This window comes from Phaseolus vulgaris, chromosome 9 (genome assembly GCF_051622355.1).
Source record: "Phaseolus vulgaris cultivar YP4 chromosome 9, ASM5162235v1, whole genome shotgun sequence".
NCBI classification, from domain to species: Eukaryota; Viridiplantae; Streptophyta; class Magnoliopsida; order Fabales; family Fabaceae; genus Phaseolus; species Phaseolus vulgaris.
This window is the reverse complement of record NC_143506.1, coordinates 15915224-15935991: the sequence shown is the minus strand read 5'-3', so window position 1 is coordinate 15935991 and position 20768 is coordinate 15915224. Positions and strand designations below refer to the sequence as shown.

The 20768-nt window shown below is 32.5% G+C and overlaps 2 protein-coding genes across 18 annotated transcripts; both read left to right on the top strand.

The window, feature by feature from the left end:
• The first annotated feature begins 1113 nt into the window (after positions 1-1113).
• Positions 1114-9163, top strand: LOC137820275 (ubiquitin carboxyl-terminal hydrolase 18). The gene is made up of 11 exons (XM_068624260.2): positions 1114-1818; positions 2012-2213; positions 2592-2680; positions 2766-2851; positions 2934-3096; positions 3215-3338; positions 3834-3991; positions 5295-5379; positions 7141-7353; positions 7469-7530; positions 8251-9163. Exons 1-11 carry the CDS (start codon positions 1541-1543, stop codon positions 8972-8974), a joined length of 2184 nt encoding a protein of 727 aa, XP_068480361.2. The 5' UTR covers positions 1114-1540; the 3' UTR covers positions 8975-9163.
• Positions 9164-10692: 1529 nt separating this feature from the next.
• Positions 10693-20015, top strand: LOC137822001 (DNA polymerase alpha catalytic subunit). Of its 17 annotated transcripts, none has more exons than XM_090294762.1 (22): positions 10693-11069; positions 11566-11638; positions 12167-12280; positions 12366-12438; positions 12547-12585; positions 12722-12814; positions 13233-13355; positions 13449-13490; positions 13729-13783; positions 13884-13965; positions 14680-14788; positions 15268-15338; positions 16194-16229; positions 16880-16966; positions 17608-17634; positions 17765-17826; positions 17919-18107; positions 18236-18294; positions 18668-18849; positions 19269-19400; positions 19479-19646; positions 19738-20015. In XM_090294762.1, the coding sequence occupies exons 2-7, from the start codon at positions 11613-11615 to the stop codon at positions 13335-13337; spliced, it is 450 nt and encodes a 149-aa protein (XP_090150888.1). In that variant the 5' UTR covers positions 10693-11069; positions 11566-11612; the 3' UTR covers positions 13338-13355; positions 13449-13490; positions 13729-13783; positions 13884-13965; positions 14680-14788; positions 15268-15338; positions 16194-16229; positions 16880-16966; positions 17608-17634; positions 17765-17826; positions 17919-18107; positions 18236-18294; positions 18668-18849; positions 19269-19400; positions 19479-19646; positions 19738-20015. The 17 variants fall into 17 exon arrangements, with proteins under 17 accessions (XP_090150888.1, XP_090150882.1, XP_090150887.1 ...); XM_090294756.1 differs by having other exon boundaries at positions 18236-18331; XM_090294761.1 differs by having other exon boundaries at positions 16885-16966; positions 17919-18331.
• Positions 20016-20768: the final 753 nt, after the last annotated feature.

The window sequence follows — 20768 nt, the reverse complement described above, 5'->3', positions numbered from 1 at the left end:
ATATATTTTAATTTTAATTTAATAATTGAGATTAATTATTGTCATGGAAGGAAGTTATTATTTTTATGTAAGAAAACTATTTTCCTATTTGTCTCCCAGTGCACGAGGATGAGACACCAACTTACTTGGAGAACATTCTACATAAACAACACTTTTAGTATTTTTTTAATATGAGATTGAAAACGTTAGTTTAAGTTGTGTGATCGATTTATTTTATAAGAAAACACCATTTACAGAAAATCACGTTTATTGAAAATCCGTTTTGGCGTGTCCCACAAAATTGTTTTGAAGGAGGACTGAAAATTTAACTTTCTCGACTAAAATTATTTTACTCTGAACAAACATTATGTTACTTTTATTAAATAATCTAACATGATAAAAATAATTAAAACATCACAAAACATCATATTATATTTTATAAAAAATAAAAAATAATTTAAAAAGTATTTACGACAATTATAATCCTTTTCAAGAATCACATTTCTCAATATTTATATATTAACTCTAAATATGTGTTATTTCTTCCATCATTATTCTCTTTTCCTTTTCGTTCATATCTATATAGCACAGATACGGATATGGACACTGACACGATACAAATACGGATACGAAGATATGTATAATTTTTAAAATATAGGACACGGGGATACAAATCTATATATTATATAATTTTGAATTATATAAATTGAAAATAAATATTTATGTACAAAAAGTATGTTTGAGATTCTTTTGATAGCATGAAAATATTTTTTATGATTGGTTCAAAAGAATTTGTTCCTTATTTTTATAATCATAATAAAAATTTATACAATAAATTTGAGTTTTTAGAAAATATTGTATTTATACATTTTAAAATTGTGTTAGAATCGTGCGAGAATTTTAAAAAATTAAACAAATATTTTTTGAATTGAACACTTCATTGATAAGTGTGTCCTACGAGTGTAGTATGAATGTCGACACCAATACATGTGTCTGATACGGATACGCCATTTAAGAGAACCCATAGGTTAATATCACAACAAAACCCAAAAAAAAATGTAGAAACTAAAAGAAATTATTTAATGTTGAAACGTGGAAAATCAAATAAAGTATCCTTCTATCAAGTACCCAAACACGCACTTATCTTAACAGATTTTTTTTGCATAAAATCGAAACTAATCTTAAGATATAGCACCGCCCAATGTGCAGCGAATAAGTTGGTGTTTGGAGAAAGAAGAATAAAAAGGAATTATTGAAAGAGGGCAAGGAAGTTAGAAAACCCCATAAGCACGTCACAACGGCATAAAATGGCCAAGAAAACTCTGTTCCTCAATTCCACTTGTTCCGTTTCTTTCACAAAATAAAACTAACCAAGAGAACGGAAACTAAACAAAACTGGTAGACAACAGCATCACACCAAGAAGAAGAAGAAGAGGAAGAAGAAGAAGAAGAAGCGAAAAAACCCTAAACCAATCGCGCGTTCTACATATGTAGGAAGAGGAGTTCAGTGATGGAGAGAGGAAAATGAAAAGGCGTGAGATCGCGGAAAGGGTGATCGTAGATGCTTGCCTCGTTAGTGTCCTCACCATCATGGGATCTCAAATGGCTCCTGCAATTCGTGTTCTCCGCGTTCGTCTTGGCGATGGGACTGCACGCGCTCGTGAAGAACACCGCCTCCAAGTACTTCGAGGTTGACGCCACTTTCGAAGGGGAACACCACCAGCAGCACCACCATCGCCACGACGCCATGCCCGGTCTTCCCATGGACGATTCTGTATGCGCCGTTTGTCGCAACCCCGGCAGCAAGAAGTGTTCGCGATGCAAATCCGTTCGTTACTGGTTCGTATATTTCAACAGTTATAATATAATATGTTAACCACGTTTGATTTGTTCTTGTTGTCGGTTTTTTCAGTGCTGCTTCCAATTTGAGATTGACCTTTTATACTGATCTTTATTTATTTGTTTGTGTGTTTGTGTTTCTCTGAGTTGAATGAAATTGAAAGGAGAATTTACTTTGGGTTGGTTTTTTCAGTTCACAAGCGTGCCAACAGGCGCACTGGCAATCCGAGCATAAGATGAGATGCAAGGAGTTTCAGATGCAAGGAGTTTCACAAACTGGATTAACTAATCGAGGGTTCAAAGCTTCTGCTGCAGTGAATAGAAGTACGACATCAATTGCACTCATTCCTGAATGTGGTCGCGGAATTTCCAGGCCTATTAAGCAGCCTAAAGATGTAAGAGTGTGTTTGGTTTCTATTTTTAAAATGCGATTGAATGAGGTTGCTTAGACAGGTGGTGGAGGGTGGTGTAAGGCACAAGTAGAGTGTGAAGTTGAACAAGAGGAAAAAAGAACGTCTCTTGGCCAATTCTGTTTTTTGGAAATAATTTTCAAAATAGAGTCTGAACAGTAATTTTATTGCTGAGTAACGTGAAATTGGTTCAGAAAACAGTTTTTAAAACCAAAAATTAAAAAGGAAATCAAACACGACCTAGGTTTCTCTCTGTTTTTCAAATCGAGTATATTGGTAAGATTACATGATACATTCCTTACCAAGTTGAATCGTTATGTTTTCTGCCCTTTGCGCCCTAATAATCTGTTTTTGGGTTTCCAGGTTCTTTTTCCTTATGATGATTTTGTCAATTTGTTTAACTGGGACAAGCCAGGATTTCCTCCATGTGGACTGTTGAATTGTGGAAACAGGTTCACCTTTTTTACATGCTATACTATTGATAGATTGGAATACGAGGATTCGGTGGAATTTAACTTACAATGCAAATTTGTGCAGCTGCTTTGCAAATGTGGTTCTCCAATGTCTTTCTTTCACAAGGCCACTTGTTGCCTACCTATTGGAGAAGGGGCACCGCAGCGAATGTAATGTCACAATTTAGACCTTTTAAGTCTTGGTGTATCTTGATTATTCCTCATACTTACTTGGTTGCATATGGCTTTATAGGCTGTCATAACGATTGGTGCTTTCTATGTGAATTTGAAACCCATGTTGAAAAGGCAAGGCTAAGTTCTAAAGCGTTTTCTCCAATGAATATTCTGTCTCGTTTGCCTAATATTGGTGGTACACTGGGTTATGGAAGACAAGAGGATGCTCACGAGTTCATGAGGTTTCTTTGTTCTTGAATCAATGTTATCTGACTTTCCATAATGAATCGTGTATTGACTATTTGGGCGGTTGTCTTATATTTAATTTGTTCCCTCCCAATATGTTAATGATGTTTGTAGGTTTTCCATTGATGCCATGCAATCAGTTTGCCTTGATGAATTTGGTGGAGAAAAAGCTGTTCCTCCGAAGCATCAAGAAACAACTCTTATCCAACACATTTTTGGTGGCCACCTTCAATCTGAGGTTAGACGTCTGATTAGACTAAAATCTAAGTTTTCTGGTTTGATTATTTTTTTATATATATATTTTAAAGAAAAGTCATTTTTAAAGTAAATATGTTTCAAAGCTTTATAAAAAAATTGGGTATGTTTGCCAATAAAAGCGTAAACCTAGAAAAATTGTTTAGCCGCATTTGAAGCTTAAAATGGGCGGGGACACATTTTATGGCACAATTCATAAAGGAGTGTAATGGTCAATTGTGGTGAGTGAAAAAAGCTGAACAGTGACTTCAAAGACGGATAGTTTTCTGTTGTCTGTTTGAGTTCTACTAACCATGGGTAAGATTCAACCTGTAATGTGGTTTTCTTTCTCATGCGCTCCATGTTTTAATTTCCGCAGGGGTTAGTCTTGTGCATATTGAACATTTTGAAACTTTGAAGCCTTCCTTTTTATTTTAGTGATTAATCAATGCTGCTGACATGGCCATCTGTCATCTTCTCCTTTTTGCTAAAAAAACAGGTGATTTGTACCGAATGTGACAAGAATTCAAATCAATATGAGAATATGATGGACTTGACGGTTGAAATTCATGGAGATGCTGCTTCCTTGGAGGAATGTCTAGACCAGTTTACTGCCAAGGAGTGGCTTCATGGGGATAATATGTATAAATGTGACGGGTAAGGTTGCTTGGAAAAATATGTACCAGTATGATAAATTTTATTAGCATGTATATAGAGATTATGCTTCAAAAGTGATCATTGTTAGAATATTAACGCCTATATTAAAATACTAAATCAATGGTAGAAAACATGGTTGACCATCCACATGTCTTAGAATAATCAATTACTTATATTAATAGGCTTGAGCTTAGTTTTTAGCCTATTGGTATTGTACTATAATTGACTTCAGATCGATCAATAAACACCCCTGCAAATATGTAGCCTAACACAAATTTTCTCACTGCTTCATTCTTTCTCAATAACCATAATTGAAAAAAAAGTCTGAAATTAATTTTACTTCTGTTTTTGCCCTATACTATAATTTTTAGTCAACTTTAACCATAATGTTTTTGAATTGCAAAAAAGCCTGGTATTAATTTTATTTCTGTTTTTGTCTTGATTATACTATGATTTTTAGTCAAATTATTTCATATTTAATTGTGTCTTTGTTAATTATTTATCATTGTTTTTTAATTTTTGTGTATATATTCTGATGTCTGAGCCGAGGCACTAAATATGGAGAGTGATTTGTAAGTAGGGAATTTATTTGTAAGTAAGGTTGCTTGGAAAAATATGTACCAGTATGATAAATTTTATTAGCATGTATATAGAGATTATGCTTCAAAAGTGATCATTGTTAGAATATTAACGCCTATATTAAAATACTAAATCAATGGTAGAAAACATGGTTGACCATCCACATGTCTTAGAATAATCAATTACTTATATTAATAGGCTTGAGCTTAGTTTTTAGCCTATTGGTATTGTACTATAATTGACTTCAGATCGATCAATAAACACCCCTGCAAATATGTAGCCTAACACAAATTTTCTCACTGCTTCATTCTTTCTCAATAACCATAATTGAAAAAAAAGTCTGAAATTAATTTTACTTCTGTTTTTGTCCTATACTATAATTTTTAGTCAACTTTAACCATAATGTTTTTGAATTGCAAAAAAGCCTGGTATTAATTTTATTTCTGTTTTTGTCTTGATTATACTATGATTTTTAGTCAAATTATTTCATATTTAATTGTGTCTTTGTTAATTATTTATCATTGTTTTTTAATTTTTGTGTATATATTCTGATGTCTGAGCCGAGGCACTAAATATGGAGAGTGATTTGTAAGTAGGGAATTTATTTGGTAAAAATTGGCTATTTAATGAAATCTAGAATGCCAATGTTAGTGTTTAATAATATGCTTTTGCTGTCTGGCAGGTATATCCTGTCTTTTTAACCGAGTGTTTTTTCTGTTTGCAGGTGCAAGGACTATGTCAAGGCATGGAAACGTCTTACGGTTAAACGAGCACCAAATATTCTTACAATTGCCTTGAAAAGATTTCAGGTCTCACTAAATTTTATCTAAATAGTTTTGCTGAGTTGTGGAGAGATGCTTTAGGCAATATAAATATCACTTCTTATGTTTAGTTATAATTTCCCCTTCTCAAAATGTGCCTCATGTGGGGGTGTAAATTGTGTGGATTTTAGTGTACTATGACTATGTATTAAGGGTGGGCAAAAAATCCAAATTACAAAATCCAATCCATAATTAACCAAATCCATATTAGTTTTAATCCATTTAAATGGATTTATTTCAAATCCAAATTCATATTTTTGGATTTTAAATCCAATCCATTTAATTGGATATGGATTAGATATAAATTGAATACATTTTTGCATCATCCAAATTGCATTTTGAGTTGAATTTTGACTTGGCCCGATCCAGGTTGAGCAAAGTCAGCCCAAGTCCACGTCGAGACGAGTCGTCCGGGCCCAAGTCGAATCGAGTTGGTTTGGGCCAAAGTCGAGTCGAGTCAACCCTCTGCCAAGTCGAGCTGAGTGGCCGATATTGAGTCGACTCGAGTCGTTCGGGGCCGATATCGAGAAGAGTTGGCCCAGGCTAATGTCTAATCGAGCCGGTCCAAACCCATGTCGAGCTAAGTCTTTCGGGTCCGATATCGATTCAAGCGGACCCGGGCCGATATCCAGAAGACCATGCCAGGGCTGATGTTGACCCAAGCAGACCCGGGTCGATGTTAAGCTGAGTAGGCCCGGGCCGATGTCGAGTTGTTCGGGCCCGAGCCGATGTCGAGCCGAGCAGTCCCGAGCCGATGTCAAGTCGTCCGGGTCTGGACCGATGTCGAGACGTCTGGTCCCGAGCCGATGTCGAGTCGTCTGGGTCTGGACCGATGTCGAGACGTCCGGGCCAAGGCTGATGTCGAGACGTCCGGGCCAAGGTCGACATTGAGCCAAGCGGGCCTGGGTCGATGTCGAGTTGAGCGGGCCAAGGCCGATATTGAGTCGAGTAGGCCCGGGTTGATGTCGAGCGGGTCTGGGCTGATGTCGAGTTGAGCGGTCCCGAGCGGATGTCAAGCCGTCTGGCCCGAGCTGATGTTAAGCCGTCTGGCCCGAGTTAATGTCGAGTTGAGTGGGCTAGGTATGACATTGAGTCGAGCGGACCCGTGCCAATGTCGAGTTGAGCGGGCCCAGGCCAATGTCGTGCTGAGCGGGCTCGGGTCAATATTGAGTTGAGCGGGCCCGAGTCGATGTCAAGTCGTTCGGGCCCGGGCCGATGTCGAGTCGTTCGGGCCTAGTCTGATGTCGAGCTGTTCGGGCCCGGGCCGATGTCGAGTCGAGCAGTCCTAGGCCAATGTCGAGCCGAGCGATCCCGGGCCAATATCAAGTCGTTCAGGCCCGGGCCGATTTCGAGTCGTCCGGGCCTGGGCCGTTGTCGAGCTCAGTTGGTTCGTGTCCAGGTTGAGTCGGCTTAGGCCCGTTCGAGCCAAGTTAGTCTGTGTCCATATCAAAATGAATTTAATGTAATTGACAAAGTGAATTTAATCTAATTAACGAAGTGGATTTAATCTAGATTTAATCCAATTAAAATTTATTTTAAAAAAATTCAAATAAATTTGATTTAATTAAAATGGATATGGATTTTAAATCCAATCCATTGATTTGGATTTGGATTGGATCTAGATTGGATTTTGAATCCATGACCACCCAACATATGTATCATACTTTTTTCATTACATTAAGAGTTGAATATTTCTTAAAATTGTCAATTTTTCTCATTTAGTTTTACTGGGTTGTTGTGAACAAACAGAGTGGGAGGTTTGGAAAACTTAACAAGAGAGTAGCTTTCCCGGAGACTTTAGACCTTTGTCCTTACATGAGTGAAGTTGGAGATGGATCTGATATGTATAAGCTATATGCTGTTGTGGTACATATTGATATGCTAAATGCTTCATTTTTTGGTCATTACATCTGCTACATCAAGGATTTCTGTGGGAACTGGTATAGAATAGATGATTGGAAGGTAAATTTCATTGTCTCTCCATGCAACTTTGAACATTTTCCTTTTTGTTTACTGAACTCTATGTGGTGTGTTTGAAGTTCAAGTACCCTTATTTGAATTGGATTATGATGCTCAGGTCGTTAGGGTGGAGTTGGAAGAGGTGCTTTCTCAGGGTGCTTATATGCTGTTGTATAGCAGGTATCCTTATGACCATCAGTTAAAGAGGCGACTCTCCTGCCTCTTTTGTGGTGCCTAAATAACCTCATTTTATTTCTATATAATAAATATATGTTTTGGCTGCTTATTTCATTTGACATTTAATATTTTAGGTTTATTCTTTATGGTTCATTGACATTATTTTGGGCTTTGGTTTTAATGAGAGCCTTATTCTAGCGATTTGGCCAAATAGCTGGTTTTGTCCTCATGGTCACAAGTTTAAACTGTTTGTTGTTTTTGGTCTTAGTAGTAGTGGGTTTCAAGGCCAGTCCAGAACTGCTAGAACCCTTTGATATATGCATGACCAAGAGAAAATTAAGTTCTGGTTAGCATTAATTTGTTTGTGCAATATGTCTTGGCCTTGTTGTCTGTTTCATATTTTACTTGAGGAACCTCTCCCCCCTTTGCTTTGGTGATGTATTCTGTTTTATCTAGTTCATAACTTGAGAGTGTGTGTTTGCATTCCAACGAGTAGTGTATTTTCTTTTCTTTCTATGTGAGATCATAAATCATGGAACCTCATTTAAATTAGTTTTAGTCCTGTGCCTCGTGAGATTATTTATACCATCCAAGGTTTGATAAAGAATGATTCCAGTAGTCAAATCAAGGGCAAATACATTTTGCTTTTGTGCTGAATAGTTTGTGCCAATTACTCTCTTCAATGGAGGTAACACCCATATTACTTGATTTGCTCCCACACAGGGTTCATGCTCGAGCATCAGGGCTTCAAAGCATCGTCTCGTCAGAGACAGCAGAGGTGCAGCCTAGCCCAACCAAACAAGCTAAATGCCTCCTGGAACTGAAAACTGACACTTACAGTGGAGGATGTGAGTCCTCTCCATCTAACAGTAGTCCAGAGGTGATGGTTCTCTGTGAAAACATGCCTTTGACAGAAATGGACTCTGGAGTTAAAAGAGAGCAGTTGAAGGATGTTGAAATAATTGATGTAAATGCTAATGGGTCTGTATGTAATGGTGTCGATACATCTAATATGCACGGTTTTGAAGCTGTCAAAGATCTGGGGGACGTAGAAGATTCAGATGAATCAAATACATGCTCATCTGTTTTAGAAGAGATTTCAGTCTGCATGGAAGAGCAAGATGATAGTGATTTGGCCAAGTCGAGTCCTACTTCGTGTTTGCCTAATGGCTCTTCTGTTTCAGTGGATTATGAAAACGCAAGGGAAGATTCAGATTCAAATGATGTAGATGCGATCAGAAGCAGAGTAACAGCAAATGGCTTTGCAAATCATAGCAATGGTTATGTCAGTGCAAATAAATATGATGATGTCCCAGTCGAAGATGGTGATGTTTCTTTTTCCACTGAAACAACACCCTCAGCTGAAAAGCATCAATTTAAGGGGAGATTGGGTTCCGACAATTATGAAGGTGACAAGGGAAACAGAGTTACGAAAGTGGAAATATGAGGTAATAAATTGATAATGTAGGTCCAGCTGTTTTTGTCATTTGTTAATATCAATTTGATTATCCCATCATCGGAAAGAGGAGGTGAGTTGGGAATTTTTTTGTCTAAGGTTTCATTATTTGTTGGAACCTAAGGATCTTATTGTAACATTTCTACGTGGATTCTCTAATTATATCATACTCCTTACTCCTGCCTTTTCTCTACTCATTAAGTAAAGAAAACAAGTGCTCCCAATCTATATAACTACTGCTACTATCTTTTCATTTTATAATCTACGTCTCAAGTTTATGAAAGTTATTTTGGTAAAATAGCCTAAAACTGAATTTAAAACTGAATTTAAACCACAAGTGTTTGACAGAGGAGTTAGATGATTAATTATTAAATCACATTTTTAATGTTAGATAGTTACATACTTTTTAATGTTAAGATCAGAAAGGAGGATTGGAACAAATTGTATGTCCACATTGCTACATACAACAATTTCCAATCTTCAGAGGATATAATTATAATTATGAGGAAATAATTATGAGTAATACCAAAACATAAATAAATATGTTTTTTATTAATAATAAAAAAAATATTTCAAAAATAACTCAACCCTTATCAAAACCAAAAAGTCATTCAATCTAATATTTTCTTTGAAGTTTTAAAAAATTGGGCAACATAAAAATGACTGTGCAAAAAGCTATGATATTTAAACATCAAAGCATAAATAAATGTTTTGTTCAAAACTAAAATTCTATCAAAATGATCTACTTTTAAATTTATAAAATTTAAAATTTTGTTAAAACTAATTTATATTTTAAAATGGTTAATAATTAAAACCATGAAAATTAATATTGAGTATTAATTTAAAAATTATTTTATAATTTTTTATTAATAATAGAAATTATTTTAAATATTAATATTTTTTAATTTATAAAATATATTTTTTCTAAATTAATTGTTAATAAATATGTTTTTTCATGCATAAATCTTATATTTTATTATTTTAAACTATTCTATTTTTTAAAAAACTGTACAATTTTGTAAAATCTTATAAATTCATAGCAGAAATTTAAATATTTTTGAAGTTGTTATAATTATGTTTTTGGATTCAACTTACAAAATCTTGATAATAACTTTTTTTTTATAAATTATAACATTTTTGTATAATCTCTTTAATTCAAGTTTTTAATATAAAAAATAGGTTTCTAAAGTTCAAATGCAACACACTTTGACATAAAAAAAAAACTTGAAAAGAGGATCTTACACTGAAGGGTTTGGAAGATGAAGACTAAGGAAATATATACTCTATCTTTAATTAGTTACTCTATAATTTGTCTCACTGTATTATTTTAATTAATATATACTCTATCTTTTTCAATTATGGAGTGTTTATTTATATTTAAACAATAATTAAAATTCTAATATTTTAAGGGATATATTTTGGATCTTGTTTAAATTTTGTTTGGAAAAAAAATTATTAACAAATATATTTTAAACTTTAGAGTAGAATATATTTCACTTTTTTTTTTTAAATATAAAACACTTAGAGTTAATTAATATTTATTTAAAGTTAATTATTTTAATTAATAACATCAGTTTTTTCTTCAATTATAACACATTTTTAAGAGTTAATAAATAAAAATATAATAAAAATAACAAAAATAATGAAGTTTTAATTTTAAAATAAAATTTTTGCATTATTTAATTGGGTCTCCCAATACTCTCTAATAAACTCTGTTTAGTAAATATTAACCTTTTCTTTCACACCAATCTTTGTGATTTCCAGTTTTTTTTTCCAGGAGTTTAGATTCGCTTTACCTGTGCAGTGATGATTTCTTTGCTTCTGCATTCTGGGGTTTTGGGTTTCCGCCTAAAGATGACACTTTCCTGATTTGGATTGTTTCTGTCTTTCATTTTAATTAATGATTTTTATATTGAGTTTGAGGTTTGTTTTTCATGCAAACTGATAGATGTTAATCTTAATAGGTACAAGAAGAAATGAGGAATGGACGAGTACCATGGGAGAAATATGTCATCACGAAGACATTGACTAAGCCCCTGAAGCTTTTAATGATGATTCTATAAATGCACTCTTGTAGATCTATTCCGTACGTCTTCGTTTTTAAATTATCAAAAATCTCTTAACTGCGGATATTCACTACCAATGTTAATAATATAGTTACCTTTTTGATGTTGACAGAAATTATTCTTCAGATGGTTCTTTAAATGGATTGATATTATACTGGAGATACTTGAAACTCTAATTGAACTTTCCAATGATAATGCTGTTTTTCTTTTCTCTATTTGGCTTTCCTATTAGTAACAACGTTGTTTTCTTAAAATCTTGTTTATATTTGAGTCAAACTAGTCCGGACGAGGATGAAAGAAAAAAATCTTGATAAAGTGGTGAGGTGCACTCATGACTAAATCAAGATGATTTTCTATCTTAATTTTACAAGAGTATATTTAAAAGATATGTCTGGATGATTAATTATATTTTGTGTATAATCGTATGAAAGACGAGCTTTAGATTTTGAATTGTTTTTTAGGTTAATAGTTTTACAACAACATTTGTGTTGGTATAATATTTTTTTTCATGAACAGGGACTTCTCCAAAGATCGAGACTTTGGTAGGGAAGTGAGTGTTGGAGATGTTTCTTCAGCGAAACCAAAAACTGTATGTGCTTTTTATTCAATTTTGCTCTCTTTTATGTATTTTTTTCTCTGATTTCAACCATCATTATCTATAATTTTCTGCATCCAAATACGATTTGATCAGTGATCACTGGTGATATGATATATCCTTTGCTATTACTTAATGAGGTACAATAAAGCAATAGCACATTAAGGGCAAGCCATGGCTGTTTATTTCACCTACAAAGCATATTTATTTCAAAACAGCAATTTATAACAATTCATTTTAGATTGCCTCAAAAGAAATAATATTGTCTGAGAATTCCTTATACAAACGCAACTTAGTTTTTGCACATGGGCACAAAAAAGGTCCTTCTATATTTGGTTGCTTTGTGAAGTAAGTAAAAGTGGCAAGTCTGTTTCTCATGCGAATTATCAATTTATTTACAAAATTATATGACTATTAATGTACAAGGCTATTTTCATTTTCTCTCCTGTAGACTAGAGAGTTTAGATGCGTGTATAATTGTGTATGTTTGTCGCACTAAGTGCTGAAAAATCTTGTCGTTAGGAGGAAGGTAAAATCATGGATGAAGAATGTAAAAAAGAAGAATGAAAAAGCTGATCCTATTAGAATTCAACAACTAGATATTCAGCAGCAAACACTTAAGGTTACTGCAAACAGGTGTGATTTTTTCTTCTTTCCTTTCATCTTCCAAAATTTAATGCTGATTTTTCTTCTGTGTTAAATGTAATGGTGTGATATGCAGTATGTATGGGTGCCTGAGATTTTCCAGTTCAAGATTTTATGCTAAGCAGTTGGCTGAGCTCATTACTTTACAAGTAAGAATATACTTGCACTTGCTTATTCAGCGTTACCATTGATTACTATACTCTGAAAGATATTTTCAAATGCTCACATCTGCATTTGCACGTCTATTGGCCATACAGGGCGTCTATTGGCCATACAGGGAAAGGAAATACTGCAAAGTACTGTTGATTTAGTTCAGAATGCCTTGAATTTAGATGTTATCTCTAGTACTGTTCATCTTATGAATTATATTTGTTTGATGTAACTGGTTGCAAATGTTAGTTCTTAATTTTTGCAATGTTTTTTGCTTTATAGGTGATCTATGGCGATACTGATTCAATAATGATTTACAGTGGGCTAGATGATATTGAGGAAGCTAATAAAATTGCCGTAAAAGCTATTCAAGAAGTAAGATTTGACTATTAGCAGTGAAAAGCTCTTAATTCTTGATGGTTTAGATTTGCATATCCTTTCCTCTGTTCTTATGTTGTGCAACATGGTGTTTTAGAGCTACAAATGGAGTTTTTCAGCCTTGTTATCTCTCCGATAAAATATATTTGAAGATTCTTTTCTTAGAGTTGATTTTAAAAGATAATATGAATATGTGTTTATACTTTCTGTTTTCTGTCATTAACCAGTTGCTTAGGTTGTTTTAGTAGTTGGACACTACTGCAACATATTCTTAGCATGTTTAGTTTGCACTGTGTGCAACTACAGATAATTCTGGAATCTTTCCATATTTCAAGAATAAATGGTGATTTTCCTTAGTTTTCTTTTGTCATCTATCTTCTCGTGATATGTGTTTTCTGCTTTAATTTGTCATCAGGTCAATAAGAAATATAAATACTTGGAAATTGATCTTGATGGTTTATATAAAAGGATGCTGTTTCTCAAGAAGAAAAAAGTTTGCAGCTGTAAAGATGTTGTTTAATCAAATTTTGTCCGAAGGGTATGTTACTTGCCTTTTTTCCAATTTGCCTACCTAGACGCATGATTACTCATTTTTTATTAACTAGTTATATTGTGGCTCCCATGCTTACAGATCATCCGAAGATGTAGTGGAGTGAATCCACAACTCTCTCAGGTAAATTGTGATGTCTTGAAGTATCTTTATAACAACTCTCTCAGGCAGTGCAGGTGGCATTGCTCAACTTGCTAGACATCCTGATGAACTTAAACGGCAACAAGGGACATGGCTGATTGACATTGATTACTATTTATCACAACAAGTCTTAGAATGTAGTGGCTAATTTTATAAACAACAATGGCTATGCTCTTTTTGATCCATACCCGTCGTATCACGTCTTTGTGCATCAATTCAGGGAACAAGCCCAGAAAGACTGGCGGATTGCTTAGGGCTGGACTCGTCAAAGAAAGGTAAAATATACTTCCTAGTTTGTCTAAGCATTCAGATGCAGGTATTTACTTTTATATTTTGTATCAGTTATCTGAATTGGAAAACTATATTGTTTTACAGTTTTATCATAAATCAAGTGAAGCTTTTAATGATGATTCTAGAAATGCACTCTTGTGCGCTGCTAATGACGAGAAAAGGAGAGGTACGTCTGCGGATCTTCACTACCAACCAATGTTAATAATATAGTTACCTTTTTGTTGTTGACAGAAATTATTCTTCAGATGGTTCTTTAAATAGATTGATATTATACTGGAGTTACTTGAAACTCTAATTGAACTACCAAATGATAATGCTGTTTTTCTTTTCTCTGTTTGGCTTTCCTATTGGTAACAACGTTGTTTTCTTGAAATCTTGTTTGTATTTGAGTCAAACTAGTCCGAATGAATAAGGATGAAAGTACTAAGAATGAAAAAAATCTTGATAAAGTGGTGACGATGCACACTCATAACTAAATGAAGATGATTTTTTTTCTATCTTAATTTTACAGGAGTGTATTTAAAAGATATGTCTTGGATGATTAATTATATATGATAGACTAGCTTTAGATTTTGATTTGTGTTTTAGGTTAATAGTTTTACAACAACATTTGTGTTGGTATAGTTTTACTAAATTCTTGAATAAGGAAGTGAGTGTTGGAGATGTTTCTTCAGCAAAACCAAAAACTGTATGTGCTTTTTATTCAATTTTGCTCTTTTCTATGGATTTTTATGTGCCATTTACTTTCTTGCACGTTTTTCTATGGATTTAAGAGTTGTAGTTTGAAACTCCTATTGAATTTGGTTGCATGTTTATCCGATTCAATGTCGATGTGTTGTTATTTAGAATGTCTAATTGTAACACAATACTTTATGTTCAGGGATCTTGCTGACTGCGGTATGGGAATGAATGTTCCACCCCAGTTATGAGTAGAGAGGAGTTTGAGGCCCGTAAACCCGTAAACGGGAAAATGACAGAGGGGGTGAAAGGTACGGACAAGCACTCTTTGATGGCTCATTTCTATGTTCTGCTATATATTGTTAAGAAGTTGGATTCACATTTATTTGTCAACTACTTAAAATAGCAATTGAGACATTTATTTCCCAGCATATATTTAACACACCATCAGTGTTTCTCATTAGCAGACTTTTTTTTTTATAATTCTAGAGTGAATTTATGATTACTGTCAGCCCCTTCCCCCATAATAAAGAAATGCCTTTCTATGTTTTGGTAAAATAACTAACAAAAAATCTCTGCTGGATATAAAAGTGTTACTGTCTTATAAATTTAGTAGCCAAATTTTTTGCAGTAGTTATTAACCTTTTCTTTCACACCAATCTTTGCGATTTTCAGTTTTTCTTTTCGGAGTTCGCTTTGCCTATGCAGTGATGATTTCTTTGCTTCTGCGTTCTGGGGTTTTGGGTTTTTGTTTTTGATTCATGGAATTTGATTATGCTGGTTAATGTAGGAGATTTCTCTTTCGGAGGCAGGTTCCAGAACTGTTTAAGGGAGATTGTGATGTAGAGGATGAGAAAAAGGGTATTAAGATCAGAAAGGAGGATTGGAGCAAATTGCATGTCCACATTGCTTCATACAACAATTTCCAATCTTCCAATCTTCAGAGGATATAATTATAATTATGAGGAAATAATTATGAACAATACCAAAACATAAATAAATATGTTTTTTATTAATAAAAAAAATATTTCAGAAATAACTCAACCCTTATTAAAAAATCAAAAAGTCATTCAATATAATATTTTCTTTGAAGTTTTGAAAAATTGCACAACATAAAATTTACTGTGCAAAAAGCTATGCTATTTAAACATCAAAAGAATAAATAAATGTTTTGTTCAAAACTAAAATTCTATCAAAATGATCTACTTTTAAATTTATAAAATTTAAAATTTTGTTAAAACTAATTTATCTTTGTTAAAACAAATTTATATTTTAAAATGGTTAATAATTAAAACCGTAATAATTAATATTGAGTATTAATTTAAAAATTATTTTATAATTTTTTATTAATAATAGAAACTATTTTAAATATTAATATTTTATAATTTATTTTTTTCTAAATTAATTGTTAATAAATATGTTTTTTCATGCATAAATCTTATATTGTTTTATTATTTTAAACTATTCTATTTTTTAAAAAAACTGTACAATTTTGTAAAATCTTATAAATTCATAGCAGAAATTTAAATATTTTTGAAGTTGTTATAATTATGTTTTTGGATTCAACTTACAAAATCTTGATAATAATTTTTTTTTTTATAAATTATAACATTTTTGTAGAATCTTTTAAATTCCACTGAAGTTTTTTATAAATTATAACATTTTTGTATAATCTTTTTGTATATGCTTCATACAACAATTTTCCCACTGTGGCAGGACTGGCTTCATCAGCTGCGGGTTTTGCCTGCCTTGGTAATGCACACGTTAATCTTGATTATTTATTTGTGTAATGTGACTTCACTTTGGTATCGACTTTTTTTACTGAAGTTGGTGGTTTTTATTCATTTAATGTTCTTATTTATCCTACAGAAACACTTTTGTTATGATTTCTCAGTTCGTCAACCTGATAATAATCATATTATCAGTTATCAGTTGGATGTGTTTTCTTCATATCATAGAACTCCATATGCTTGAAATTTTTATTTGTTTTTACCCGTCAATGAACTCTAAACTTTGTTTGTTCATATAGTGTATTATTAATTTTTTGCAGCACCGTGCATATAAGTTAAGTTTTTGCATTTTTGTATGGCTGGCTTCACTTTTAATTTTCCCAATTGAGTTTTTCATTATTTATGAAGCAGAACAGTTTAAAATGCTTCATTATTATTGATATCGTATCATTTTTTTGTAATTTTTTTTTTGTATTATTAATGTATCCTACATATATCTATTATTGAATCGTAAGTATACTAAATTTAGATATTGATTTTGTTTTTTAATATGTCTATGCCATGTTATTCTTTTTGTAAATGACATGTTTCTATTTCATCTTAGCACTATGTACATTGTATCATCTCATATCCCATACTTTACTCAATATTCATCTTGCTATCTATTTCTAGGTTAGTTCACGGCAGAAGGAAACAAGTAGCACCTCTGGAATGCGTGAGAGTGTTGAAACAAGTTTACTTTTACAACACAGGGCAAAGGTACTTCATCCCTGTGTACAAGTTTTGCATCTCTAACCATGTATATGGTCATTTTACTGCTCTTGTTTTTATTACAATGAAGGCATTTCTCTTGTGTGGGGATTGTTTCAATATAGCTTCAAAGAAGCTGATTAGTACATGTAGAGATGACTCACGGACTTCCTTTAAGGTCTTTTTTAACTCATTTCAACAAGTTTTGTGGAGAAGCTTAACAAATCAAGTTTATCAACTTATTTCAATAAGCTTTGATAGTCATACTTACGAATAAGCTTTTGCTGAATAAGTGTTTAATTGAGTTATTTACCCAAATACACTTGTATGAATGACACTAAAGAAAGGGAATTTCCTTGTGTTTTTTCCTAACACCATGACATTAGGAGAAAATTGTTATTATGCATTTTGTCCTCCCTAAGAAACTTACGCCTTATATAGTACTTATAGTTGACTATGAAATTTATTTTTATTGAATATTGTGTTTTTTTAACTGCATATAAGTGCACGTGATATTTTATTTTTATTAATTTAATATTTTTAAGTAACTCCTCATTGTAAATACTATAAATATCATTGTTAGTAAAGATACCTAATTTGCCTTATTAATTGTGAAGTATTTGACTGAACCTTTTTTTTCTTTTGTGTAGGCATTTTTCTTCACGTCCTTTTACAAGGCAAGTTTCATTTTTTCTGTATATTGTTTATTATTTTGTGAATACTCTTTTTCTCATTTTTGGTAAATGTTACATTTAATTTCAAATTTATAATTTTTTTTATTAAATATACTTATTTTGAATATTTTAGTTATTTTGAACAAATGCACCGACACACATGTACATCTTCAACCACTAAATTTGATTCAGAAGGTAGAACTTATTTTGGTTGCCTGTGTTTTTACTCTTGCGGAGAACAAGTGTTTATTAGACCATAATTTACGTGGGTGAATTTTCACTTGCAGATGGTAATGAGGTTGTCAACAACCTAACCAGGTCTAAGCTTCAATCCAGATTGGGAGTAAATGAAAAGCTTGCTATGTTACAATGGACAGAAGAAAACTTCTACAAAAAATAATAACTTGTCTTTATTGGATTACATCCACATTGTTGGTTAAAAAACGTAGATTCTCCATAGTTAGCACCTTTGGGTGGTAAGATAGCAGAAATTGTTAGAGTTCTTTTGTAATCTCTGCCTATTTCTTTTCAAAGTTCATTACTGTTAAGATCAATGGGAATACATTGTTATTCTGTATACCCCACTCATCTAATTTGATAACAGAGTAACAAAGTTGACAAGAATGTTATTTCTGATCCAATGCGAGGAGCAAGCAGGCAAAGGTTACAAATTGTTCTAAAACAGGCTTGACAACTTCAAGTATGCGTAGCATCATATTTTTAGTTTTTGTTCTATTGTCCCACTCTGCCACAACAGAAAAACACACCCACTCAGTTGCTCAATATGTTTTTGCTATAACAAGTGTGCCATTTATTTGACATGCAATGCAACAGCACCTTCTTCAAAGTGTGCCATAGGTGTATTATTTAAATAGCAAAACTAAATCTTTAACCATGCGACATCTTTCCTTTGTTTTTTTATTTCAGTTCTAGTTTTTTTATGGTATAAGTCACTTTTAAATAATCCATTGTTGTATATGGTGTTTACTAGATTACTACTCGTTTTATTTGATTTATTGCTGTCATTTTCATGTAGAATTCCTTACATGCAAAGCTTATTGGAACAAAAATTGAAAACCTGTGGTCCTTTTTGGTGGCTCTTATGCTGGAGCTGTCAATGCATGGTTCTTCCTCAAATTTCCCCATTTAACATGCAGAAGTCTGGCAAGTTCTGCAGTTGTTCTTTCTGTTTATAACTACACAGAATATGATCAGCAGGTGAAGATAGTGATTTTTAGATGCTATAAATGTAAAAGTACCTGTAATTTTTTCTTTTTAATCAGGCTATTCTCTAACCTTTCATTTTCAAGCGGGTGGAAAATATCATCAGTTAGCCAGAATGTAACTTTTGGGCAATTTAGTTTACTTTGTTATAGCTTCATTAAGTTGTTTATGCTGGTATCTTTAATGTAAGTTGTTATCACTAAATTCTTTTGTATGACTTGTTCTCATGGTATTATTTTTGAAATTCAACCTTTAAGATAGTTGGTTGAATCTTTTTATGTGAAACTAATTATCTTGTTTTAGGATATTACTGCTTGATTCTATTTTTTTAATCACCTTGTATGATTCTTGTTTGTGAAAATGGTTAATTGTCTCTTGCGGTACATGTAACAGTTTGGAGTGTTGCCCTGCAGGATGAGCATCTTATAAATCATTTCGTTAGAAGTGATCTTCTGAAACCAATTGTAGATGCCTTTGTTGCTAATGGTAATGGCTCCAATCTGTTCAATTCAGCTGTTCTTGAACTTTTTGAGTATATTCGTAAGGTATCATTCTTTTATATGTATTCATTGTGGATATCATTACCTCGAGCAATTTTGAACTGATAATATTGTATAATGTAGGAGAATATGAAACTATTGCTGAAGTATATAGTTGATTCTTTCTGGGACCAGTCAGTGAATCAGTGATGAGGAGGATACAACCTCAGCATCCAATTCACATAATCAGAAAGTGAAACAAAGGCAACTTGCCTTATCCAATGGAAATGCTAGAAGTTACTCAAAGTTAAGGTATACTTGTTTTTCATTGTATTTTATTGGTCTATTTAATTTGGAAAACATCATCTTCTGTAAGGTATAATGCATTTCTCGTGATTTTCAGTCCAAGATCTGGTGGGCTGGTTGACTACGATGATGAGGAGGAGGATGAAGAAGACTGCAGGCCATCATCAAGGAATAAGCCTGAAGCCTCTGAAGAGTATGAAGGAACAATGAAATTTATTATTCAAATTTTTCTTGTTCTGTGTTTGTTAATCTCCAAACATATCATCATAAATGTAATAATAATCTATTATTATTGTACCAATAGTGTAGTGGAGAATATTATTTTGGGTGTGCCTCTAAGCAACCAAAAACAAAATGGTCATAATTCTTGTTTTATTTAGGTAGATTTTATCTTCCCATGTTGTTTTTATAAATTTTTTTACATTATTTGTTCCAAAGGTTGTTTTATGAATCTATAAAATAAATAGTTTCATCGTTATATTAAAATTAAAAAAAAAAAAATTATTTTATTTCAATAACCTCATTATAGTCTAACGTTATCCTCACAATTTATTTTAATATAAAGTTATTAATTATATTTTAAAACTAATAAAGATTTCAAAAAGTAAATATGTATAAAATGTAATATCTAAAATTATAATTTTATTTGAATATGTAAGAGTATAGATTTGTTATGAATTTTATATTTATTAGTTCTGAAATAGATAATTTTGTTAAATACTTTTGAGTTTAAAAACTATTTATAAGATTTCAATTTTCACCCAATAATTTATAGATTAACTTACTGTTTAGTTATATTAAAAGTTTAATTTGGACTTATTACACTATACTGCTTGATCTAATAAGTCCAAATGGATATCAATCTTCATTTCGATTTTGTGAACCCTCAAAACTAGTTTTGCTTAGAATGAGTATACATTAGTATTTGTGGTTTAGGGTTAGCGTTAGGATTTATGGGTTAGGGTTTAAGGTTTATGGGTTATGGTTTAAGGTTTAGGATTGATGGGTTAGAGTTTACGTTTTTAGGATTTATGGTTAGGGTTTATGATTTAAGGATAATGGATGTTGCGATTGTTAGGTATTTTGTTTTCTTTTGAATTAAGTTACGAAATAATGGACACGTGAAAA

Excerpts from the sequence above, each read along its gene's own strand:
- LOC137822001 (XM_068626867.2), top strand. The coding sequence starts at position 11,613 with ATGTTTCTTCAGCGAAACCAAAAACT. Across the intron at positions 12,439-12,546 it reads CTGAGCTCATTACTTTACAA|GGCGTCTATTGGCCATACAG; the intron begins GTAAGAATATAC and ends TTGGCCATACAG. Across the intron at positions 12,586-12,721 it reads GGGAAAGGAAATACTGCAAA|GTGATCTATGGCGATACTGA; the intron begins GTACTGTTGATT and ends TTTGCTTTATAG.
- LOC137820275 (XM_068624260.2), top strand. The coding sequence starts at position 1,541 with ATGCTTGCCTCGTTAGTGTCCTCACCATCATGGGATCTCAAATGGCTC. Across the intron at positions 2,681-2,765 it reads CTGTTGAATTGTGGAAACAG|CTGCTTTGCAAATGTGGTTC; the intron begins GTTCACCTTTTT and ends AAATTTGTGCAG. Across the intron at positions 7,354-7,468 it reads ATAGAATAGATGATTGGAAG|GTCGTTAGGGTGGAGTTGGA; the intron begins GTAAATTTCATT and ends TATGATGCTCAG.